Source organism: Oncorhynchus nerka, linkage group LG22 (genome assembly GCF_034236695.1).
Source record: "Oncorhynchus nerka isolate Pitt River linkage group LG22, Oner_Uvic_2.0, whole genome shotgun sequence".
Lineage (NCBI taxonomy): Eukaryota > Metazoa > Chordata > Actinopteri > Salmoniformes > Salmonidae > Oncorhynchus > Oncorhynchus nerka.
Genome location: NC_088417.1, coordinates 89,337,868 through 89,364,755, shown reverse-complemented (window position 1 = coordinate 89,364,755; position 26,888 = coordinate 89,337,868). Strand labels below are relative to the sequence as shown.

At 43.4% G+C, this 26,888-nt stretch overlaps 1 protein-coding gene across 2 annotated transcripts in view; it reads right to left on the bottom strand.

The window, feature by feature from the left end:
* LOC115105966 (chondroitin sulfate N-acetylgalactosaminyltransferase 1-like) overlaps nucleotides 1-26,888 on the bottom strand; it is a 58,923-nt gene that overhangs the window by 7,470 nt on the left and 24,565 nt on the right. For both annotated transcript variants that reach the window (XM_065007551.1, XM_029628513.2), the window contains exons 2-4: nucleotides 21,182-22,550; nucleotides 13,492-13,708; nucleotides 11,807-11,908 (exon numbers count right to left, since the gene is read on the bottom strand). In XM_065007551.1, coding sequence (XP_064863623.1) covers nucleotides 11,807-11,908; nucleotides 13,492-13,708; nucleotides 21,182-21,917 — 1,055 coding nt within the window. In that variant the 5' untranslated portion in view covers nucleotides 21,918-22,550. The remainder of the gene's footprint in view (nucleotides 1-11,806; nucleotides 11,909-13,491; nucleotides 13,709-21,181; nucleotides 22,551-26,888) is intronic.

Sequence of the window (26,888 nt, the reverse complement as noted above, 5' to 3'; positions counted from 1 at the left end):
GGCTTAGATCCTGCTAACGGGATCGATATAACAACAACCAGTGAAAGTGCAAGGCGCCAAATTCAAAACAACAGAAATCTCATAATTAAAATTCCTCAAACATAGAAGTATTTTACACCATTATAAAGATAAACTTGCTGTTAATCCCACCACAGTGTCCGATTTCAAAAAGGCTTTACAACGAAAGCACACCAAATGATTATGTTAGGTCTGCACCTAGTCACAGAAAAACACAGCCATTTTTCCAGCATAAGAGAGGAGTCACAAAAAGCAGAAATAGAGATAAAATGAATCAGTAACCTTTGATCACAATACATGTATGTTTTGTTCGATAAAGTTCATATTTATATCCAAAAATCTCAGTTTAGTTTGGCGCGTTACGTTCCATAATGTTTTGCTTCCAAAAAATCTGGTGATTTTGCAGAGAGCCACATCAATTTACAGAAATACACATAATAAACATTGATAAAAGATACAACTGTTATGCATGGAACTTTAGATAAACTTCTCCTTAATACAACCGCTGTGTCAGATTTCAAAAAAGCTTTACCGAAAGAGTACAACATGCAATAATCTCAGTACAGTGCTCAGACAACAAAACAAGCCATACAGATACCCGCCATGTTGTGGAGTCAACAAAGTCAGAAATAGCATTATAAATATTCACTTACCTTTGATGATCTTCATCAGAATGCACTCCCAGGACCCAGTTCGACAATAAATGTTGGATTAGTTTTGATAAAGTCCATCATTTATGTCCAAATACCTTTTTTTTGTTTGCGCGTTTAGTACACAATACAAACTCACGAAGCGCGGGTAAGTCGAGGCGAAAAAGTAATATTACAGTTCGTAGAAACATGTCAAACAAAGTATAGAATCAATCTTTAGGATGTTTTTATCGTAAATCTTCAATAATGTTCCAACCGGAGAATTCCTTTGTCTGTAGAAATGCAATGGAACGCAAGCTAACTCTCACGTGAGCATGCGTGATCAGCTCATGCCACTTTGGCAGAGACTCATTCAGCTCCCATTCCCCCCTCCTTCACAGTAGAAGCATCAAACAAGGTTCTAAAGACTTGACATCTAGTGGAAGCCTTGGAAAGTGCAATATGACCCCATAGACACTGTATATTCGATAGGCAATGACTTGAAAAACTACAAACCTCAGATTTCCCACTTCCTGGTTGGATTTTTTGTCAGGTTTTTGCCTGCCATATGAATTCTGTTATACTCACAGACATCATTCAAACCGTTTTAGAAACTTCAGAGTGTTTTCTATCCAAATCTGCTAATTATATGCATATATTGGCAACTGGGCCTGAGTAGCAGGCAGTTTACTCTGGGCACCTTATTCATCCAAGATACTCAATACCGCCCCTGGCCATAAGAAGTTTTTAATAGACCAATAATAAAGACAGTTAATGTTTTCCAGAGGGTGTCTGTGTTCCAAACCTCTCTGCCAATAACAGCACACATTTTTGACTGTGTTGGACCTTTACAAACGTATTGCTGCTGTGGTCCTCTGAGGAGAGGAGGGAGAGAAAGAGAGAAGAAAGGAGAGGGAGAGGACAAGAGAGGAGAAAAAAGAAACCCAACCCAATGGATACCAGAAAGAGCGAAACCGCATGGCTCCTCAAGAAATTGCTCAAAAAGTGAATTAGCTTAATTGTAGAGGGAATGGGACAGTCTTAATTGATGGGTCTAATGGGTGTTATGAGAGCAGAGAGGGCAGAGGACCCAGCTGTGCCTGGATACAGGCACTACATAAAATACACACAGCTCTGTCTTTGTACTGTACCATTAACTACAATACACACGCACACACACACACACACACACACACACACACACACACACACACACACACACACACACACACACACACACACACACACACACACACACACAGACTATCCAGCATATATTGTAGTGAACATAATTTCCCCTCTGACAGCAGCAGGACTGATAAGATCAGGCTGTAAAGTGGCTACATGATGGTTGTGTCCCAAATGGATCCCTATTCCCTACATTCCTACACTACTTTTGACTAGGGCACTTACTTAGGGCTCTGGTCAAAAGTAGTGCAATATATAGGGAATAGGGTGCCAGTCGGGACGTAATACCGGTGTGTATGATGAGAAGTAAGGTTTGTTAATATATATGCTGCTCACTGTCAATGTGGCAAATGTGTTTTAACATCTCAGCCTCTTTTAGGCATCATCCTCCTCTACCCACGGTAAACATCCACTGACTGCTGTTCCTGTATTAGTGAGGGATTACTGCCCCTGCTGGATAGTGTCAGCGACTGAATGGCACCTTGGGGGATCAACTCAAACACAAGCCTGCTAACTGTACAAGACCAACAGAGAGAGATGGAGAGAGACGCATGGAGAGACTGAGGTCTGCCACACACGCACACGCACACACACACTGCAGGATCCAGCAGGATAAATTAGACATTAAATCCTAACCTTGGGCCTTGTACTAGGGGGAATTAGCTAGAATCTCCAAAAAACATTGCAATTAATCGTTTGAGATGTGAACACTATAAAATTGCTAATGCATTATTAACATACTCTCTCAAATGAACATAATCACAGATTCATGCCCATAATAGATCATAACACAAACTTTTTCCAGTTAAAAGGAGAACATCGTTAGTCATCTGTGACATAGTTGAACCAAGTCTGGAACCAACAGGACCCTAAATAGCTTCTAGCCTCAAGACTGCTGTAAGGGTGCGCGACAACTGCTACGTACTTAACCAATAGCTATATGGACTATATGCATTGTACCTTTTTGCTATAACTGTTTTGACACATACGCTGCTGCTGTTACTGTTTATTATCTATCCCGTTGCCTTATCACTTTGTCCCTACCTACACTGTATAAGTATTCCAGGTGACTACCTCATGAAGCTGGTTGAGAGAATGCCAAGAGTGTCCAAAGCTGTCACCAAGGCAAAGGGTGGCTACTTTGAAGAATCTCAAATATAAAATATATTTTGATTTATTTAGCACTTTTTTGGTTACTACATGATTCCATTTGTGTTATTTCATAGTTTTGATGTCTCCACTATTATTCTACAATGTAGAAAATAGTCTAAATAAAGAAAAACCCTTGAATGAGTAGGTGTGTCCAAACTTTTGACTGGTACTGTATATCAATATAAGGCTATGGCTAGTGTGACATTGGCTGTCATTCACACTCTACAGGTTGTAGGCTCTTCCCAGTGCTGAACAGTCCTCCCATCTCCCTAGCAGCAGCTGAACCAGATGGAAGGGCTTCCTGTTGCCTCTCTGGGGACTCTGGCTCTGGAAACGATGAGCTGGGTGTTTCATTTCAGATCAATCTGTACGGAGCCTTATTTATATCTGCTGTCGGAAAGAAAATGTTGATTTAGGACCCGTACTTGTACTTAATCCTGTTTAGACACAGATACACCCACGAATTGGCTGGTGTAGCCAAAGCATTAACACTTACCAAGAAATACAGACTGGCTGACAAATACAGACAGACAGAAACACAGACACAACACAAACGCAAAAGCAAACACACCACACACACACGCCTACCATTCACTCGTACTAAAATGTATCAGAAAAGAGCCGAATGTCCTTGTAAGGGCTGCCACCAGAATTCTCAGCCTGTGGTTTTTCCAAGGTGCACAAAATCTTGGGACACAAAAACATTGTTCACCAAGACCAATGGGAGTTGTTTTGAATCGGATAAATATCTTTCAAACCACTAATTCCCACAAAAATACCCACACACAATGTATGTGGGCCAGCAATCCTGTGGGATTCGGAGTAGTTAAAAGTAGGCAATCAGGATTTTATTTCAATCACATTAAGAGCGAGTAGGAGTGTCCTGAAACGGTCATGAAAGAACTTCATTGGACTCTATGTAAACTGGAAACCACATATCCTGAGGCTGCATTTATTGTAGCTGGGGATTTTGACAAAGCTAATCTGAAAACAAGGCTACCTAAATTTTATCAGCATATCGAATGTGCGACCCGGGCTGGCAAAACCCTGGATCAGTGCTACTCAAACTTCCGCGACACATACAAAGCCCCCCCTCGCCCTCCTTTTGGAAAATCTGACCACGACTCCATTTTGTTGCTCCCAGCCTATAGACAGAACCTAAAACAGGAAACACCCGTGCTCAGGTCTGTTCAACGCTGGTCCGACCAATCTGATTCCACTCTTCAAGATTGCCTAGATCACGTGGACTGGGATATGTTCCGGACTGCCTCAGACAACAACATTGATGTATACACTGATTCGGTGAGCGAGTTTATTAGCAAGTGCATCAGTGATGTTGTACCCACGGTGACTATTAAAACCTTCCCCAACCAGAAATTGTGGATTGATGGTAGCATTCGCGCAAAACTGAAAGTGCAAACCACTGCTTTTAATCATGGCAAGGCGACCGGAAACATGACCAAATGCAAATAGTGTAGCTATTCCCTCCGCAAGGCAATCAAACAAGCAAGCTAAGCTTAAGTATAGAGACAAAGTAGAGTCACAATTCAACGGCTCAGACATGAGAGGTATGTGGCAGGGTCTACAGTCAATCACGGATTACAAAAAGAAAACCAGCCCCGTCGTGGACACCGATGTCTTGCTCCCAGACAAACTAAACAACTTCTTGGCTCGCTTTGAGGATAGTACAGTGCCACTGACATGGCCCGCTACATAAACCTGCGGGCTTTCCTTCACCGCAGCCGACATGAGTAAAACATTTAAACGTATTAACCCTCGCAAGGCTCCTGGCCCAGACAGCATCCCTAGCCGCATCCTCAGAGCATGCGCAGACCAGCTGGCTGTGTGTTTACGGACATATTCAATCAATCTCTATCCAAGTCTGCTGTTCCCACATGCTTCAAGAGGGCAGCCATTGTTCCTGTTCCCAAGAAAGCTAAGGTAACTGAGTTAAACGACTATCGTCCCGCAGCACTCACTTCCGTCATCATGAAGTGCTTTGAGAGACTAGTCAAGGATCATATCACCTCCACCCTACCTGACACCCTAGACCAACTCCAATTTGCTTAACGCCCCAATAGGTCCACAGGCGACACAATCGCAATCACACTGCACACTGCCCTAACCCATCTGGACAAGAGGAATACCTATGTAAGAATGCTGTTCATCGATTACAGCTCAGCATTCTATCATTAAGCTTGAGGCCCGGGGTCTCGACCCCCGCCCTGTGCAACTGGGTTCTGGACTTTCTGACCGGGCCACCCCCAGGTGGTGAGGGTAGGAAACAACATCTCCACCCCACTGATCCTCAACACTGGGGCCCCACAAGGGTGCATTCTCAGCCCTCTCCTGTACTCCCTGTTCACCCATGACTGCGTAGCCATGCACGCCTCCAACTCAATCATCAAGTTTTCAGACGACACCACAGTGGTAGGCTTGATTACCAACAACGACGAGACGGCCTACAGAGAGGAGGTGAGGGCCCTCGGAGTGTGGTGTCAGGATAATAACCTCACACTCAACGTCAACAAAACAAAGGAGATGATCGTGGACTTCAGGAAACAGCAGAGGGAGCACCCCCCTATCACATCGACGGGGCAGTAGTGGAGAAGGTAGAACATTTTAAGTTCCTCGGCGTACACATCACAGACAAACTGAAATGGTCCACCCACACAGACAGCCTGGTGAAGAAGGGGCAACAGCGCCTCTTCAACCTCAGGAGGCTGAAGAAATTTGGCTTGTCACCAAAAACACTCACAAACTTTTACAGATGCACAATCGAGAGCATCCTGTCGGGCTGTATCACCGCCTGGTACGGCAACTGTTCCGCCCACAACAGTAAGGCTCTCCAGAGGGTAGTGAGTTCTGCACAACGCATCATGTTGTGGGGCAAATTACCTGTCTTCCAGGATACCTACACCACCCGATGTCACAGGAAGGCCAAAAAGATAATCAAGGACAACAACCACCCAAGCCGCTGCCTGTTCACCCGCTATCATCCAGAAGGTGAGGTCTGTACAGGGGCATCAAAGCTGGGACCGAGAGACTGAAAAACAGCTTCTATCTCAATGCTAAAAAGCCATCACTAACATTGAGTGGCTGCTGCCAACATACTGACTCAATCTCTAGCTACTTTACTAATTAAAAATTGGATGTAATAAATGTATCACTAGTCACTATAAACAATGCCACTTTATATAATGTTTACATACCCTACATTACTCATCTCATATGTATATACTGTACACTATACCATCTACTGCATCTTGTCTATGCCGTTCGGCCATCGCTCATCCATATATTTATATGTACATATTATTATTCATTCCTTTACACTTGTGTGTATAAGGTAGTTGTTGTTGTGAAATTGTTAGATTACTTGTTAGATATTACTGCACGGTCGGAACTAGAAGCACAAGCATTTCGCTACACTCGCTTTAACATCTGCTAACCATGTGTATGTGACCAATAAAATTGGATTTGATTTGAGTGGGTTTAGTTCAGGATCCAGGCAGTGATTCAAGAAGCCCCAAGACTCTGGTATTTCCTTTTGTGATCCTGTTTGCTTTAAAGGGCATGTCCATTTGGTGCAGGTCTGGGACAGCTCACCCTCTCACTCTGTCTGTCTGTCTGTCTGTCTGTCTGTCTGTCTGTCTGTCTGTCTGTCTGTCTGTCTGTCTGTCTGTCTGTCTGTCTCTCTCTCTCTCTCTCTCTCTCTTTCTCTCTGTCTGTCTGTCTGTCTGTCTGTCTGTCTGTCTGTCTGTCTGTCTGTCTGTCTGTCTGTCTGTCTGTCTGTCTGTCTGTCTGTCTGTCTGTCTGTCTGTCTGTCTGTCTGTCTGTCTGTCTGTCTGTCTATCTCTCTCTCTCTCTCTCTCTCTGTCTCTCTTCAATGCCTCTGTCTGTCTGTCTGTCTGTCTGTCTGTCTGTCTTAGTGACTGTTTATACCCTGATGAGTCTCACTTTCTGCCTTAGTGACTGTTTATACACTGATGAGTCTCACTTTCTGCATTAGTGACTGTTTATACACTGATGAGTCTCACTTTCTGCCTTAGTGACTGTTTATACACTGATGAGTCTCACTTTCTGCCTTAGTGACTGTTTATACACTGATGAGTCTCACTTTCTGCATTGGTGACTGTTTATACCCTAATGAGTCTCACTTTCTACCTTAGTGACTGTTTATACCCTGACAAGTCTCACTTTCTGCATTAGTGACTGTTTATACCCTAATGGGTCTCACTTTCTGCATTGGTGACTGTTTATACCCTGATGAGTCTCACTTTCTGCATTCGTGACTGTTTATACCCTGACAAGTCTCACTTTCTGCCTTAGTGACTGTTTATACCCTGACAAGTCTCACTTTCTGCATTAGTGACTGTTTATACCCTGATGAGTCTCACTTTCTGCATTAGTGACTGTTTATACACTGATGAGTCTCTCTTTCTGCATTAGTGACTGTTTATACACTGATGAGTCTCACTTTCTGCCTTAGTGACTGTTTATACCCTAATGAGTCTCACTTTCTGCATTGGTGACTGTTTATACCCTAATGAGTCTCACTTTCTGCATTAGTGACTGTTTATACACTGATGAGTCTCACTTTCTGCCTTAGTGACTGTTTATACCCTAATGAGTCTCACTTTCTGCATTGGTGACTGTTTATACCCTAATGAGTCTCACTTTCTGCATTAGTGACTGTTTATACCCTGACAAGTCTCACTTTCTGCATTAGTGACTGTTTATACCCTGATGAGTCTCACTTTCTGCATTAGTGACTGTTTATACCCTGATGAGTCTCACTTTCTGCATTAGTGACTGTTTATACCCTGATGAGTCTCACTTACTGCATTACTCTGGACAGCTAGGACCTCTAGTGTTTTGGAGGACTCTGGACAGTTAGGACCTCTAGTGTTTTAGAGGACTCTGGACAATTAGGACCTCTAGTGGTTTAGAGGACTCTAGACAGTTAGGACCTCTAGTGTTTTAGAGGACTCTAGACATTTAGGACCTCTAGTGTTTTAGAGGACTCTGGACATTTAGGACCTCTAGTGTTTTATTGGACTCTGGACAATTAGGACCTCTTGTGGTTTAGAGGACTCTGGACAATTAGGACCTCTAGTGGTTTAGAGGACTCTAGACAGTTAGGACCTCTAGTGTTTTAGAGGACTCTGGACATTTAGGACCTCTAGTGTTTTAGAGGACTCTGGACAATTTGGACCTCTAGTGGTTTAGAGGACTCTAGACAGTTAGGACCTCTAGTGTTTTAGGGGACTCTGGAGTTAGGACATCTAGTGTTTTAGGGGACTCTGGAGTTAGGACTTCTAGTGTTTTAATGTGGAAATACTGAAAGAACACGGGACACACTCTTTTCAGGCCACTTCGCGACACTTCACTAACCCTAACTCTTTTCCAAACCTTAACCTCAGTCTCCTAACCTGCTGTGTTAATTCTACTAACCTGCTGCGTAAGTTCTCCTAACCTGTTACGAAAAAGTAACTTCGGTATCGAAGTGGCGTGAAAAGAGTGCTTCCCAAAAGAATACACTCCGGCCGAAATGCCACACTTCGCTGTGGTGTAGGTTTTTTGACAGTAGGCAGTGCTCTGTCTGTCTCCCTGAGGAGCTGATCCATATGTGGAGATGTAGGGATGGTGCATTAGTATTCATTGTGAGCTGGTAGCTGGTGGGCTGGTGTTTGTGCTCTGAGGGCATCTGCCGTTCACTGGCGTTTAGCTATCACCCTGTGCTCAAAATGGTCTCCTCTCCTCTCCTCGATACTAATTATTCATGTCTATCGATTTCCCCAGTCTTCAAACAGCTGTGTGCCTGGTTAAAGAGTGTTGGAGATAAGCATGTCGTTGTCTGGTACAGCTCACTAAGATACAAAATAAGGAGTTGAACTTTACTTCAACTTGCCCTGCCCATCACAGCATAAGGCAGGGTTCGTCAACTAGGTTTGACCTCAGGCCAATTTTTTTCTGAGCTAATATCCAGAACATAATTAGTATATAATATTAGCACAATTAATTGGCCTACATTATAAATTGAACATCATTTTTAATACATCTGATTAGTACATAATAAATTCAGTGCAATGACATAATCATTTTGATCTTTGATCTGATTACAATCATAATATCACCATGTCTGTATTCAGTTTTTATTTTTGTCTATTTTTCTGTGTGTTGATTGGTGGGGAAAACTAGGTCTACTTAGCCTACTGTAGTCTACACTACTTTATCTAACGTCAACTTTCCTTCAGATCAATTAGCTTTATAGCAAGAAAAATGTCGCTCTCACAAGGTATCAAAAGAAAGGTGGATAATGAAAATACAAGTTTCAGCGAAGAATGTACAGAGAGATATGTGTTCATCTTACCATATTTCCCCAATACCAAGCCAGTGTGTCTTATTTACAATGACAATGTCGCTGTTTGCAAATAATTACATCTCAGACGTCCATCTCACATTCATCTCACCCGACATCCACAATATCGTGTTCGAGGAGAAATGCAACTTTTCCCATTGAGTATGTAACATAGTGGCCTATATGACTGTATTTAGTAAATACTAACATTATTGTGAGTGCTTATACAGAGATGTTTAGGTCTCAAGCTGACAGTATTTTCTGTTTGTTGTTTGTGAAGTCAAATAAAAATGAAAATTATTGTTGAAATGAATTACTCGACCGGTGTAGTTTTTCTACATATGTTGCTGTGCAACACTTGAATAACAAGTTATCTATATTTTCAGCACCAGGTGCTGTTCACCTCCTATTGATTGCGCTGTGGTTTCAGCAGCACCACAAAATGTTCTGCTGCCTGCTTTATTAGTTGATTGTCTCCTGCATTCTCACTCCTTATTGATGAAGTTAAAACGTATTGTTTGCATTATTTAGGTAGGGTAACTTCCTTCTAGGGACATTGCATTTCTGAGTTTTTGCTTCTCATAATTCATTTGGGGGGCTTTGGGAGGCCAAATAATATTTCTGGCGTGCCATGTTTGGCCCGCGGGCCGCCAGTTGGGGAACCCTGGCATAAGGAGTTGAACTTTGATTCAACTTGTCCCGTCCCTATACTTTACTAGCTTGGATACAGTGCTTGCCCTATGAATGTGAACACATACATGTACAGTGCAAAAGGGGTAAAATGCGTTTGGATATAGCATCAAATGATCCACATGCTGTCTGCTGTTGGAAACAGATATTGACACAGGCAGAGGCAGTCTATGTGGAGCTACAATGAGGGCAGGCAGGTTCAGGATTCAGGTCATCGACAATGGCAAAAGTCTACCCAACCCTCCCCCCAATTCTCCCCCGTAAATAATCCATAACCATTCAGACCAAATCAACAGAAAAAGGAAAAAGATTAGAGTTTGGATGTTGTGCTCTTTCTCTCTCTAACAGATCAGTGCTTGATTAAATGGGCTGATACTGAGTCAGATAAAGCGTTAAGTAACCATGGCGATTGAATGCATTGACTCAGACTGAGATGTTTATAAGGTAACATGAGGACAGACCAGGACACATAGATATGTTTGGTGTCATGTGAGCTCAATCCTGAAATGTAGCAGACCTGGATTCAAATACAAACACATTGAACGGTTGATTGAGCATGCCTGGAATGCTGGACAAACGAACAAACGCAGCTAAATCAATACTATCAAATACTATTCTTAACCTGGTCTGATGTAAAGTGAGCTCAACTCTGGGACGGATCAGGACTATTATGATAATCACTGGCAATGTAATTGTGGTACAAAAAGCTAGCAAGAACAAGGGCCTGTTTAGAGAGCAGATGTCAAAACATGTCTTGCTAGGCATATGCTGTGTCTAAGGTATTTGCTGGGAACAAAGTGAACAAATTCTCCAAGGCCTAACACAGTTCCTTCCCAATGCTGCAGCTTCAAGCCCATGCACAGTGAGACAGATTATTAGAGGAGGCCACTGAATGTACAAGGATACTGTCTTGTATTTTTCTCTTTCTCGCTATTCAAACCATCACAGACAAACCGCCAAGGCCATTCCCAGAGACAACAGAGCTGTTGAGAATGAGGTGCCTTTGAGTGAAAGATGAGAGAGAACCAGAGAGAGAAAGCGGTGGCATGACATCTGAATCCAGCTCAAAGCCCAGCATGAGGTCTCTCACTCTGTCTGTGTCTGTCTGTCTGTCTGTCTGTCTGTCTGTCTGTCTGTCTGTCTGTCTGTCTGTCTGTCTGTCTGTCTGTCTGTCTGTCTGTCTGTCTGTCTGTCTGTCTGTCTGTCTGTCTCTCTCTCTCTCTCTCTCTCTCTCTCTCTCTCTCTCTTGATTCCCCTCTCTCCTTCTTTCTCTTTCTACCCCTGCAAACCATTCGGCCAGGTACACCTTAGGCTAAAGTGTCTCCATGGAAACCTGCCAGACAATCAGCAAAGTACCAGAGTACCATGTGAACTAATCACACCTACAACACCATCTCAAACTGACCCTGGACCTGTAATCTTCTATGCAGGCAAGCCGTCAATGTGACACTAATTTCACCGCGGCCACTATCAGCCTTGACCTATAAAATCCAACACTGGCAGAGGTCACAGAGTGCTTATATGTGGCCACACTCCTACATTAGCGAGAGCGAGAGAGCGAGAGAGCGAGCGAGCGAGCGAGAGAGAGAGAGAGAGCGAGAGAGAGCGAGCGAGCGAGAGAGAGAGAGAGAGAGAGCGAGAGAGCGAGAGAGAGAGAGAGAGAGAGAGAGAGAGCGAGAGAGCGAGAGAGAGAGAGCGAGAGAGCGAGCGAGCGAGAGAGAGAGAGAGAGAGAGAGAGTGAGCGAGCGAGTGTGTGTCCACCCACCTAGATGTGTTCTCCAGCGTGCTCCTGACTTCATTCATTTGGTCCTTCCCAAAGTACACCACAGTTAGGTGGATACGCCCGTCCAGCCGCACACACACCTCTCTGCAACAACAAACAAACACAGATGAAGAAATAATTCATCACACAAAGCAGAGGACTCAACACATAACCCAGTGGGTAACACGGTTGATTTCATTGGTTTTCTTTCAGAGACTTTAGTTGCGTTTGATGAAGCCTGCCTGACCAAACCGATGGAATAATCCCCAAAGTGCAAACCCTGCCCACTTGGCACTGAAGGTAGCCTGAAACCAAATGTTCAATGTATTTGATAGAAAACATATTCGGTATCAATAACAGAGGTCAGTTCAAAAGGGGTTACAGCAAGATCACGTACATGCACTTTATGTTATGTATCATGTACATATGTTATGTTGCTAAAGAGACACACTGTGAGGACTTGGTAACAGACAGAATCCCTGAGGAGTGATCCATCTCCAGCCCTGGTGTGACATTCCAGAACTCGAGCACCAGAGGTTCTAATGGAGACATGCCAAATATACAACGCTAATGCAGAGGAGCTGGTGGGCAGCTCCTCTCCTCCTCCTCTTCCTCCTCCTCTTCCTCCTCCTCCTTTCCTCTACTCCTGCTCACCTCTGATTACGTTTGCAGCAGACAATATTGGACAGATATGAATAATGTAAACCTACCGCTTTCTTAGATGATTGGCCTTCCTTTGCCATTTAAACAGAAGAAAGTTAGTAGATGCAGGGTTTGTTGGAATAAAGTGTTGTGTTTAGTGTCTGTTGCCTCCTGGCCTGGATATTGAAATGGATAGTTATTAGGAATATATGGCTGGGAAGTTTAGCTATTGAAGCTTTGATTACTTGCCTGTCATACATAATATATGTGTGTGTGTGTGTGTGTGTGTGTGTGTGTGTGTGTGTGTGTGTGTGTGTGTGTGTATACAGTAAACGTACACTTATCTGTGTACGTGTCATTCCTGTATACGCTGTGCTCAGTAAATGTGTCACGCGGCTTCTGAAAGAAAGTTAGTCCTCCTAACATTCCTCTCCTCTCTTTGTGAAAAAACTGCACACACAAACACCCCGCCGCACCTCCACACACCTCCTCCTCCATCTACATTAATATGGATGAGACCAAAGCGTTTGCTCAGCTACTCAGGGAGACTTTGCACAGCAGGAACAGCACCACTGCAGTATATCAGTTTTATGTGCTGGTTTTAAGACTGCTACTAAGCAGGATTTGCCATAAAAAAAAACTCAAAGCCTTGATAAGCAGCTGTGCAGGAGTGTACCAAATCACAAGAATTAAAGAGTCCATCGACGTCTCTAGCAGAGAGAGAGAGACACACATACTGTCACTATCAGAGTACAAACGCAGCAATTACTTCCTTTGGTTTGAATCCTTGCTGCTGTGACAAACTGGGCATGTCAAACATGGTTAACTACAGTATATTCTGTTTCTCATTCTGTTGGTTATGGCATACAATCATCACAGTTAATACAAGTGGACATGGAACATGATTTTTTTTAATGAACCCTTGTTTGACCCTTATTCTTTCGTAAGGTTAACTGAGAACACAACAACAACCCAGTGGAAGAGTTACAAGGAAGGGGAGAATGAGCCAATAACATGCATGAATAACTGAGTGGCTCTCACTGTACCTGAAGTTGTGCATAAAGTGTCTGAACTTGTCAGCTCGTTGGGAGAGGGGCACTATGATATTGATGCGGACGTTAGCTGTGTCCACCCTCTCGTTCTTCACCTTCATCAGCGGCCCAAAGGGACGGAACAGAACCAGCTTCCTGAACTCACGGCTCTGGTCCCCTTTGAAGGTGAGCTCATACACAGTGCCTTTGTCCTTCTCCGTCCGAGTGATACCTGTGGAAGGGAGACGAGTGTGTTTACCCATAGGCCCGAATGTGTGCAGGCATGTGTCACACACATACACATGAAAAGGCACCTTCCAAATATTGAATAGCACCCCCCCTTTTGCACTCAGAACCGCCTCAATTCGTCTGGGAACGGACTCTACAAGGTGTCAAAAGCGTTCCACAGGGATGCTGGCCCATGTTGACTCCAATGCTTCCCACAGTTGTGTCAAGTTGGCTGGATATCCTTTGGGTGGTGGACCATTCTTGATACACACAGGAAACTGCTGAGTGTGAAAAACCCAGCAGTGTTGCGCCTGGCACCTACTACCATACCACGTTCAAAGAAACTTAAATCTTTTGTCTTGCCCATTCACCCTCTGAATTTGCACACATACACAATAAATGTCTCAATTGTCTCAAGGCTTAAAAATCCTTCTTTAACCTGTCTCCTCCCCTTCATCTACACTGATTGAAGTGGATTTAACAAGTGACATCAATAAGGGATCATAGCTTTCACCTGGATTCACCTGGTCAGTCTGTCATGCTTCTACACCTGCATTGCTTGCTGTTTGGGGTTTTAGGCTGGGTTTCTGTACAGCACTTTGAGATATCAGCTGATGTACGAAGGGCATTATAAATACATTTTATTTTGATTTGATTTGATGTCATGGAAAGGCATGTTCTTAATGTTTTGTACACTCAGTGTATATACACATACATGCACACACATTTGAAGTGCAGTTCAGTTTATTTGCCTATGTGTTTATTTGTTTGTAATTATAATGTTATAATGGTGATATATGTCCAGTAGTCCATTGGGGATCATCTTCTTGCTTTGTACACAAACACACTCAAACTCATCCAGACTGTCCGTCGTTAATGCATTTGCACTGTCAACAATCTGTCAAATGGAGAATCATTTCTCTACTGTGCTGCCTGGATTTGTAAATATTTTCTGACAGAGAAGGATAGCATTGGCTCTGTGGCCGTGGGAGAAAACGACAGACAGGGCATTTCAGGCCAAAGGAGAGAGGACAGACAGGTCATTTCAGGCCAAAGGAGAGAGGACAGACAGGTCATTTCAGGCCAAAGGAGAGAGGACAGACAGGTCATTTCAGAGGGACAGAAAGGGAATTGCAGGTCTCAGTAGGGGACAGCATCCCTTGCTTCTCCTCTTGGCTCCTGGCTAGTTCCCTGGGCCCTCTGCCATTATGACAGCTGAAGGAGACCAGTCACGCATAGAGATCATACTGACACTGGATTATACCTTCTCATAGAAGTTAGACGTACCCAGACATATAACTAAACAACAATACAGTAGACTCCGTTGTCCCTGTTGTCTCCATTTCACAGCTGTAAACCTCTTGTTTTCTGAAGTCAAAATCAAACGTTCCAAAGACGAGTCTCAACGGACATTACTGGACTAGAGAACTACAGTGTGAGATTCAACATCATGAAAAGAAAATGATCCAAGAAAGAATTATGTACTTTGTTCCCATTTCAAACATTCTACTTTTCATTTTAGAAAAAAACTCAGGATATTTGAAATCACAGCCTAGCTCCATGTCTCTTCACTCTGGGGACAGGGCAGGATGTGGCTCCGCAGCCTAGCTCCATATCTCTTCACTTTGGGGACAGGGCAGGATGTGGCTCCGCAGCCTAGCTCCATGTCTCTTCACTCTGGGGACATGGCAGGATGTGGCTCCGCAGCCTAGCTCCATGTCTCTTCACTCTGGGGACAGGGCAGGATGTGGCTCTGCAGCCTAGCTCCATGTCTCTTCACTCTGGGGACAGGGTAGGTTGTGGCTCCGCAGCCTAGCTCCATGTCTCTTCACTCTGGGGACATGGCAGGATGTGGCTCCGCAGCCTAGCTCCATGTACTGTACCACATGCACATCTTTGTCACTCACACAGCATACCACTCTTTTTCCACCCAAACATCTCGTTTTTTCTCATTCTCATTCACTGTGTTGTTCTCTCTTTCACTCTCATCCTCTCGCTGTCTCTCTCTCTCTCTCTCATTCCTGTTGTCTCGTTACCTCTGTCTCATTCTTTCTGTACGACAGCTGAGCAAATCCACCCATAGCAGCTCTTGAAAAACTCCATTCAGCACAGCCAACGGGCAGCATTCACTATTTGTGTTCAGTCACGGCTCGCTAACTGAGGATTGGCAGGGCTCATAATGCTCCCTTTATAATCGTCAGCATCTCAACAAGCTTCAAGTTGTCTGAGTAAATGAAAAGATACTTGTCCACTAGTACAATTAAGTTAAAAGGACAGGCGAAGGAGAGCTGCTAAGCTAAAGACAGTTGCCAATTCATTAACTAGCCTACATGGTTCATTAAAACTTCTTAGGGATAGGGGTCCCGTCAACGGGGCAGTTGTAAATCATGCAGCGCCGTGTGTCACAATTGCAGATTTTAGAGAAAGTACAAATGTCGGTAGATATAACACGTTTCATTAACTAGCCTACAAGGTTCATTAACTAGCCTACACGGTTCATTAAACAGCCTACACGGTTCATTAACTAGCCTACACGGTTCATTAACTAGCCTACACGGTTCATTAACTAGCCTACACGTTTCATTAACTAACCTACACGGTTCATTAACTAGCCTACACGGCTCATTAACTAGCCTACACGGTTCATTAACTAGACTAACCGGTTCATTAACTAGCCTACATGGTTCATTAACTAGCATACACGGCTCATTAACTAGCCTAACCGGTTCATTAACTAGCATACATGGTTCCTTAACTAGCCTACACGATTCATTAACCAGCCTACACGATTCATTAACCAGCCTACGCGGTTCATTAACTAGCCTACACAGTTCATTAACTATCCTACACGTTTCATGAACTAGCCTACACAGTTCATAAACTAGCCTACACATTTCATGAACTAGCCTACACGTTTTATGAACTAGCCTACACAGTTCATTAACTAGCCTACACGTTTCATTAACTAGCCTACGCGGTTCATTAACTAGCATACACAGTTCATTAACTAGCCTACACAGTTCATTAACTAGCCTACGCGGTTCATTAACTAGCCTACGTGGTTCATTAACTAGCATACACAGTTCATTAACTAGCCTACACGTTTCATTAACTAGCCTACACGTTTCATTAACTAGCCTACACGGTTCATTAACTAGCCTACGCGGTTCATTAACTAGCCTACACGTTTTATTAACTAGCCTACACGTTTATTTAACTAGCCTACACAGTTCATTAACTAGCCTACACGTTTCATTAACTAGCCTACGCGGTTCATTAACTAGCCTACGCGGTTCATTAACTAGCCTACGCGGTTCATTAACTAGCCTACGCGGTTCATTAACTAGCCTACGCGGTTCATTAACTAGCCTACGCGGTTCATTAACTAGCCTACGCGGTTCATTAACTAGCCTATGCGGTTCATTAACTAGCATACACAGTTCATTAACTAGCCTACACGTTTCATTAACTAGCCTACACATTTCATTAACTAGCCTACACGTTTCATTAACTAGCCTACACGTTTCATTAACTAGCCTACACAGTTCATTAACTAGCCTACGCGGTTCATTAACTAGCCTATGCGGTTCATTAACTAGCATACATAGTTCATTAACTAGCCTACACGTTTCATTAACTAGCCTACACGTTTCATTAACTAGCCTAAGCGGTTCATTAACTAGCATACATGGTTCATTAACTAGCCTACACAGTTCATTAACTAGCCTACACGTTTCTTTAACTAGCCTACGCGGTTCATTAACTAGCCTACGCGGTTCATTAACCAGCCTACACAGTTCATTAACCAGCCTACACAGTTCATTAACCGGCCTACACGCCTGCTTTCATCTTTGTTGTTGAACAATGGTTGTTGTTTGCTACTTGCTGCACACACGGCCAACGACAGACTAGTTTTTGTATAATTAGCAAATTGGTTATCTACAGGGTGGAAACATATTTCCTATCGGAGTGTTTAATAGCAGATACCTAAACAGGTCTTTCAAGGAAGAGGTACGTAAACACTCCTGGCCGAAATTATGTTTTCACTATATTTTCAGGATGCCCATGTCGAGTGTAAGGCCTTGCAGACACACACACACAAACAAACTCTTTCCCTCTCCCAGGTACACGTAGGTATTAGTCAGAAGTGGCCTCAGTAAAGATGTTGCCCTTTAAAAGGAAACAGCTCCTCTCTCTGAGCTTGTGGAAGGAAACAGCCCCCCTCTCTGAGCTTGTAGAGATGCTACACACTGAATGGAAAGCAGCCGTGCTCCGTTCCTATTGCAGATCATGCTAGACCAGCCGGATATCCTGGCTTTGGCTCTTCAGCACCCAGCAGCAGGATCCTCTATTGTTTTGCTCTGATTCTCAGCATTCGTCATTATGTTAATCAAACAACAAAATCCTGGAAATAACAGAGTTTCCCTGTTTGAAACGTGTTGGAAATGAGGCTTTGTTGTGCTGTTTGTTTTCTATAGTTCAACTTGATTCCATTTTTATTAAAACCATGTCAATATCCAATAGTTCAACAGGTACTCAACCATGAAGATATTACATGCATTGTAAGTAGTGTGGAGCAAAGCCATGTACAGTTGAAGTTGGAAGTTTACATACACCTTAGCCAAATCCATTTAAACTCAGTTTTTTACAATTCCTGACATTAACCCAAGGTAAAGTTCCCTAACTTAGGTCAGTTAGGATCACCACTTTATTTTAAGAATGTGAAATGTCAGAATAATAATTATTAATAATTATTAATTATTTCTTTCAGATTTTATTTCTTTCATCACATTCCCAGTGGGTCAGAAGTTTACATACACTCAATTAGTATTTGGTAGCATTGCCTTTAAATCGTTTAACTTGGGTCAAACGTTTCGGGTAGCAAGCTTCCAACAATAAGTTGGGTGAATTTTGGTCCATTCCTCCTTACAGAGCTGGTGTAACTGAATCAGGTTGGTAGGCCTCCATTGCTCGCACACGCTATTTCAGTTCTGCCCACAAATGTTCTATAGGATTGAGGTCAGGGCTTTGTGATGGCCACTCCAATACCTTGACTTTGTTGTCATTAAGCCATTTTACCACAACTTTGGAAGTATGCTTGGGGTCATTGTCCATTTAGAAGACCCATTTGCGACCAAGCTTTAACTTCCTGACTGATGTCTTGAGATGTTGCTTCAATATATCCACATAATTTTCCTTCCTCATGATGCCATCTATTTTGTGAAGTGCACCATACCCTCCTGCAGCAAAGCACCCCCACAACATGATGCTGCCCCCCTGCTTTACAGTTGGGATGGTATTCTTCGGCTTGCAAGCCTCCCCCTTTTTCCTCCAAACATAACGATGGTCATTATGGCCAAACAGTTCTATTTTTGTTTCATCAGCCCAGAGGACATTTCTCCAAAAAGTATGATCTTTGTCCCCATGTGCAGTTGCAAACCGTATCTGACTTTTTTATGGTGGTTTTGCAGCAGTGGCTTCTTCCTTGCTGAGCGGCCTTTCAAGTAATGTCAATATAGGACTCGTTTTACTGTGGATATAGATGATTTTGTATCTGTTTCCTCCAGCATCTTCACAAGGTCCTTTGCTGTTGTTCTGGGATTGATTTCCACGTTTCGCACCAAAGTACTTTCATCTCTAAGAGACAGAATGCGTCTCCTTCCTGAGGGGTATGACGGCTGGGTGGTCCCATGGTGTTTATACTTGCATACAATTTTTTTGTACAGATGAACGTGGTACCTTCAGGTGTTTGGAAATTGCTCCCAAGGATGAACCAGACTTGTGGAGGTCTACAAATGTTTTTCTGAGGTCTCGGCTGATTTATTTGGATTTAACCATGATGTCAAACAAAGAGGCACTGAGTTTGAAGGTAGGCCTTGAAATACATCCAAAGCTACACCTCCAATTGACTAAAATGATGCCAATTAGACTACCAGAAGCTTCTAAAGCCATGGCATCGTTTTCTGGAATTTTCCAAGCTGTTTAAAGGCACAGTCATGTAAACTTCTGTCCCACTGGAATTGTGATACAGTGAATTATAAGTAAAATAATCTGTCTGTAAACAATTGTTGGAAAAATTACTTGTGTCATGCACAAAGTAGATGTCCTCACCAACCTTTCAGAACTATAGTTTGTTAACAAGAAATGTGTGGAGTGGTTGAAAAACGAGTTTTAATGACTCCAACCTAAGTGTAAGTTAACTTCCGACTTCAAATGTACGCAGTGCATTCGGAAAGTATTCAGAGCCCTTCCCTTTTTCCACATGTTGTTATCTTACAGCCTTATTCTAAAACAGATTAAACAAATATTTTCCATCATCAATCTACACACGATAACCCATAATGACAAAGCGAATACAGGTTTATAGAATTTTTTCAAAATTGTATACAAATAAAAAGCAGAAATACCTTATTTACATATCTTTTCAGACCCTTTGCTATGACACCCAGATTTGAGCTCTGGTGCATCATGTATCCATTGATCATCCTTGAGATGTTTCTACAACTTGTTTGGAGTCCACCTGTGGTAAATTCAATTAATTGGACATGATTTGGAAAGGCACATACCTGTCTATATAAGGTCCCACAGTTGACAGTGCAAGTCAGAGTAAAAACCAAGCAATGAGCTCAAGGAATTGTACTTAGAGCTCCGAGACAGTATTGTGTCAAGGCACAGATCTGGGGAAGGACACCTAAACATTTCTGCAGCAGTGAAGGTCCCCAAGAACACATTGGCCTCCATCATTCGTAAATGGAAGAACTTTGGGACCACCAATACTCTTCCTAGAGCTGGTGGCCCGACCAAACTGAGCAATCAGAGGAGAAGGGCCGTGGTCAGGGAGGTGACCAAGAACCCAATGGTCACTCTGAAAGACCTCCAGAGTTCCTCTGTGGAGATGGGAGAACCTTTCAGAAGGACAACCATCTCTGCAGCACACCAATCAGGCCTTTATGGTAGAGTGGCCAGACGGAAGCCACTCCTCAGTAAAAAGGCACATGACAGCCGCTTGGAGTTTGTCAAAAGGCAACTAAAGACTCTCAGATCATGAGAAATAATATTCTCTGGTCTTATGAAACCAAGATTGAACTCTTTGGCCTGAATCTGGCACCATCACTACGGTGAAGCGTGGTGGTGGCAGCATCATGCTGTGTAGATGTTTTTCAGTGTCCTTGAGTTTCCCGTCCAAAGCCTGGACTTGAACCCGATCTAACATCTCTGAGTAAAGGGTCTGAATTCTTACGTAAATGTGATATTTCAGTTTTTATTTGTAATAAATTTGCAAAAATGTCTAAAAACCTGTTTTTGTCATTACAGGTTATTGAATAAGTATTAGAATAAGGCTATAATGTTAAGGGGTCTGAATACTTTCCGAATGCACTGTATATATGCACTGTATATATTGTAGATATGCCATACATTTACATATAGCTGTATACATACTGTATGTTTGGCTCTGGTATTGAGCTTAATGACTCACCTTCTATGAAGTCTGATGCTGAGTAGACCTTGGTGGTGTGGCCCTTGTCTGCTCCGTTGCGGGGCGTGTTGAGACTCTGCAGGGCTGTCTCTAGCGCTTCACTCAGCTCATCCCTCCGGTCCTTCCTCACAGGCTTCTCCTCAGGGTGCCTTGTCAGGCCCATCTCCAGCTGGTACACCCTCTGCAGGGTGAAGCTCTCGAAGGGCACCATGGCGTACTCACTGGGTAGTCTGGTCCCCTGGTGGACCTCCGCCCGGCCCAGCTGACTGTGGAGGAACTCCTGAAGGTCAGCGTGGCTCCTGTCGGCCCCTGGCCCTTGTCCTCCCTCCCCAAGGATACCTCCTCCTGGGGACTGGCCACCCCGGCCTCCCCCTGTCCCCCGCTCCATGGAGTCTTGAACTCCTTTCAGCTGCTCGCTGCGCTCCTGTAGTGCCTCCTTCAGCTGGGCGATTTGTTTCTTTAAACTAGTGATGTGGAACTTGTGTTGCTCCTCGCGCTCTGCAAGCATGGCTTGGTATCCATTCCGCCCAGTGGGTCCGATCTGAGCTGCCCCTGTGCCCCCTGCTGCCCCTCCTACCCCAACCCCCATCCCGGGGCGTGGCAGGGCATGGCTCACCAGGTTGTCCTCGGAGTGGGGGCTGCAGGTCATGACGTAGAGGAGGGACAGAGAGCAGCACACTAGGACCAGCAGAACGCCCACACGGGACACCCAGGCCAGCAGACCCCTCCGCAGCATCCCGCTATCACCCAGAGGACCCAGGGAAACACACACAACTGGACACACCTTACCCTCCAGCGGTGAATACAGTCTCACCGTCCACTAGAATGGAATTGTCTGTGTGATTGTTAATAATGTCTGACTAACCAGAGAAGATCAGCCAGAATGATAACTTTGCTCATTATTTGTCTCATTGTACATTGCTTATACCAATGTCTGGGTTCTTCATCCGTATGTCTGTGGTCAAGGGTGAGGCCCATTGGCCACGCCGCCTTCTCCCCTGGATGAGGCCCAGGAAGGCTCAACAGGGTCCAGAACCTGGCTACTTCTATTTCTGATCCAGTCATTGGTAGCAGACGCTATTCATCAGTGAGTCACATCACATGTGGTCCCACTACTTTCTCTGTTCACCTTATTCTTTCCTTCCTGTCTGATGCTGAGGTTCCATTACAGACCCCTGAGAGAATGTCTGTCTCTCTTTGACTTGCCCTATGTTCCACTGGTCTCATGTTTAGGGATGATGACACATTTTTTGTCATGGTCGGAAATTGAGTAAACTGCAGAGAGGGGAAACCACATTCTCTAGAAGAAGGTGAATTCACAACTTTGTTCACTGGCAGTTCTTTCTGGATGTGTACTTCCATGAGTCGCCTGAGAGAGAGAGAGAGAGAGAGAGAGAGAGAGAGAGTTATAACTCTCAGTTGGTGTTAATGTACAGTTAAGGTTTTTGAGTGTATGATATCATCATCACCATCATTATACATTTCCTCAATCTCTTTCGTCTAGACATATATGCCTTGGTATATGAGATAGCCTGAAGAGCTTCACTTTGTGGTAAATCTCTCCATCCTGCTGTGGTATAAATCTTTGAGGTGTTATTTGCACAGAGGGTAAACATTTTCCGAACCCTCGAGGGCTTGAGGAGGGCTTTAACCTGAAGTCTATTGTATGAGGATATGGGGACAGAAAATAGTTTCAATATCTAACTCAGATTAGAAAACACGCCACACAATTTTGAAATGTTTATTTTAATATGAGCTAAAAGTGTGGGTTTCTACCTGGTGACATTGCCAAGCAGAGCATTTCCCAGTCCCTTTAACTGCTGAATAACAATGGCCATGTTCGAGAGCATTAAAACAACTGCAGGCGATTGCCGACTGACTGATCTACAAATCACCTTCCATCATAAATAACGACTCATTATTATTTGTAGATCAGTCAGCCAGTCACAATTTACCCATGATACATTGTGGTTTTGATCCTCTCGAACACGGCCATTGTTGTCAGTGGTGACAGTGTGACACTATGGGGGCTATTCTGGAAACAGTATGGTTTGAAGCCATGTGTGGACATGTCTATCTGTCCTGTCCTCGTACTGTGGAATATAATTATAGGTGGAAGTATAAACACAAAACAAGAAAAGCAAGAAAATAGGGCATTTACTCACCTACACAAACTCTCCTCTCTCCTACCTTTTTTTCCTTCCCCTTTCTCATTCACAAGCACATTTCCTTAATCAGATTAAGACTGTGTCGTGTCTTTTCTGGATTAAGTGATATGACATGCTATTCTATAAAATAATTTCTCTGTAATTAATATTACATGATTAAGCTAATCAGGTAGATAATTAACTAGAAAGTCGGGGCACCGCGAAATAATGTTTATAGAGCTGTTATCTTCCGAATAAACTCTTAAGGACCTAGTAATCTTTTACATCAATAGCAGTCAATATTTAATCCTCACCTTAGTCTCATTTGAAAGTTGTAAATTCTTGGTTATCTTCACGAACCCTGGCTAACAAGTTGAATCAGCAATACAAAATTTGGTTTAATTATTTATTTACTAAATACCTAACTAATCACACAGAATTACATACATACAGAATGGATCATACATTGATTACAAATTATGTCATAAAGAAAACGTCCCTGGTGGACAGAGCCGACATGACGGCTGGTTACACAAAGGAAAGGGGGTTGGGTTTGAGTGAAAGAGCGGAAAGACTGAGTAACAAAGGGAGAAGCTGGGCTATCGTAAATACAGTATCTTATGCATTCTAAATTACTGCCCATTTGAAAAAGGAGAATGCAATAAATATTTACTCTGATCTGTGCTTCGGTAGATTGGTCGTCGATAGAAGACCGGTTTGCCCTTTTTGGATCTCTGGTCCTCTGAAGACTTTCTAGTGGTGAACTGGAGCGTGGCAGAATGGATACTCTGTCCGTCCTCTCCTAGCCAACGTTTAGTGGGCGGAGAGGGTAGCACTTCTTTAGTGAATAAGAGTTCAAAGTTCATACCAAGTTGCCATGCTATATGCTCATGCTATATTCTGGCTGGTATAGTCGAAATTCATCCTTGCATGTAGGTCATCACCTTCACATTGGAATTCGATGCTAATTTCGTTAGATTCTCTAAGGTTGGCTTAGTTCTGTAGGTGGTCTTTGTCCTTTCAATGTGGGGATCTCAAGTCCACACGTCCTTGGAACAGCTTATTATCTGAGCCCTTTTAACGTAGGACTGTCACCCTAACGTCCTCGGAACAGAAAGTTACATTTTCGTCAAGGGCTTTATATAGGAGGGGAGAGAAGGGTGTGTTTCATAGTTTATAACCAATGTCTCTTTACATGGGCGGGCCACTGAGTGAGCAGAGCTTTAACCTTATGAAAACCCAAATCTCTCATTTGGAAGCTAAAATTACATTTAATCTTTTCATAAATAGTTTCATATTTAAACATTTAAATTGCACAACAATTCCATGTGAATCTGTTAACGATTATGTGTTGACTTTCCAAGATACACTTTATGTCATCCTCAGATGCCAACTGATCTGGCATCATATTCATTAAGTACCAACGCATATTTTCAACTGGTTGGATTACCGAAATATGGTACCTTTCCCCCCACCTTTTGATGTTCCCAGACTCTATATGTTTAACAAAGGCTTTTCAAGAGTCCTTCTGTAGAGTCAAGAGAGAGGAAAGGGAGAAAGGTATTTATGGAGGGGATCATAAACCTCACCCACAGGCCAACGTCATGACAACTGTATGGACAGAGACAGAAAAAGACTGCTTGTCTGTAGGCCTCTGTTTCCATACCTGTGTGTGCTGTGCACGATGGACACACGTACCCATGTGTGTTTGTAAATGTAGGTAGTGTGTTAGCTAGTCAAATCAAATCAAATCAATCAGGTAGTGTGTTAGCTAGTGTGACTGTATGTGTGTCTCTCTGTTAAATCACCACACAATTAGCTCTTTTATAGGCTTGGTGCAGTCTGCTTCTAATGAAAGGATCAGTTATGTCAGCACTGAATACTGGACTGTATTTAGGAGCTGTGCTGCCAGGGCTCTGCTAGCTCAAACCAACATCTTAGGAAAGAGATGCCTGGGCTACTCTGCTAGCTCAAACCAACATCTTAGGAAAGAGATGCCTGGGCTACTCTGCTAGCTCAAACCAACATCTTAGGAAAGAGATGCCTGGGCTGCTCTGGTAGCTCAAACCAACATCTTAGGAAAGAGATGCCTGGGCTGCTCTGCTAGCTCAAACCAACATCTTAGGAAAGAGATGCCTGGGCTGCTCTGCTAGCTCAAACCAACATCTTAGGAAAGAGATGCCTGGGCTGCTCTGCTAGCTCAAACCAACATCTTAGGAAAGAGATGCCTGGGCTGCTCTGCTAGCTGAAACCGACATCTTAGGAAAGAGATGCCTGGACTGCTCTGCTAGCTCAAACCAACATCTTAGGAAAGAGATGCCTGGACTTCTCTGCTAGCTCAAACCAACATCTTAGGAAAGAGATGCCTGGGCTGCTCTGCTAGCTCAAACCAACATCTTAGGAAAGAGATGCCTGGGCTGCTCTGCTAGCTCAAACCAACATCTTAAGAAAGAGATGCTTGAGCTGCTCTGCTAGCTAAAACCAACATCTTAGGAAAGAGATGCCTGGGCTGCTCTGCTAGCTCAACCCAACATCTTAGGAAAGAGATGCCTGGGCTGCTCTGCTAGCTCAAACCAACATCTTAGGAAAGAGATGCCTGGGCTGCTCTGATCGCTCAAACCAACATCTTAGGAAAGAGATGCCTGGGCTACTCTGCTAGCTCAAACCAACATCTTAGGAAAGAGATGCCTGGGCTGCTCTGCTAGCTCAAACCAACATCTTAGGAAAGAGATGCCTGGGCTACTCTGCTAGCTTAAACCAACATCTTAGGAAAGAGATGCCTGGGCTGCTCTGCTAGCTCAAACCAACATCTTAGGAAAGAGATGCCCGGGCTGCTCTGCCAGCTCAAACCAACATCTTAGGAAAGAGATGCCTGGGCTGCTCTGCTAGCTCAAACCAACATCTTAGGAAAGAGATGCTTGGGCTGCTCTGCTAGCTCAAACCAACATCTTAGGAAAGAGATGCCTGGGCTGCTCTGCTAGCTCAAACCAACATCTTAGGAAAGAGATGCCTGGGCTGCTCTGCTAGCTCAAACCAACATCTTAGGAAAGAGATGCCTGGGCTACTCTGCTAGCTCAAACCAACATCTTAGGAAAGAGATGCCTGGGCTGCTCTGCTAGCTCAAACCAACATCTTAGGAAAGAGATGCTTGGGCTGCTCTGCTAGCTTAAACCAAGTATATACCAAGTATAGACTAGTATATACTATATGACTATTATATACTGTACATGACTACTATATGAGAATTATGAACTGTACATGACTACTATATGACTATTTTATATACTGTACATGACTATTATATGACTAGTATATACTATATGACTATTATATACTGTACATGACTACTAAATGACTTATGTGCCATACATGACTATTATGTACTGTACATCACTATTATATACTGTGCATGACTACTATATGACTATTATATACTGTGCATGACTACTATATGACTATTATATACTGTGCATGACTACTATATGACTATTATATACTGTGCATGACTACTATATGACTATTATATACTGTGCATGACTACTATATGACTATTATATACT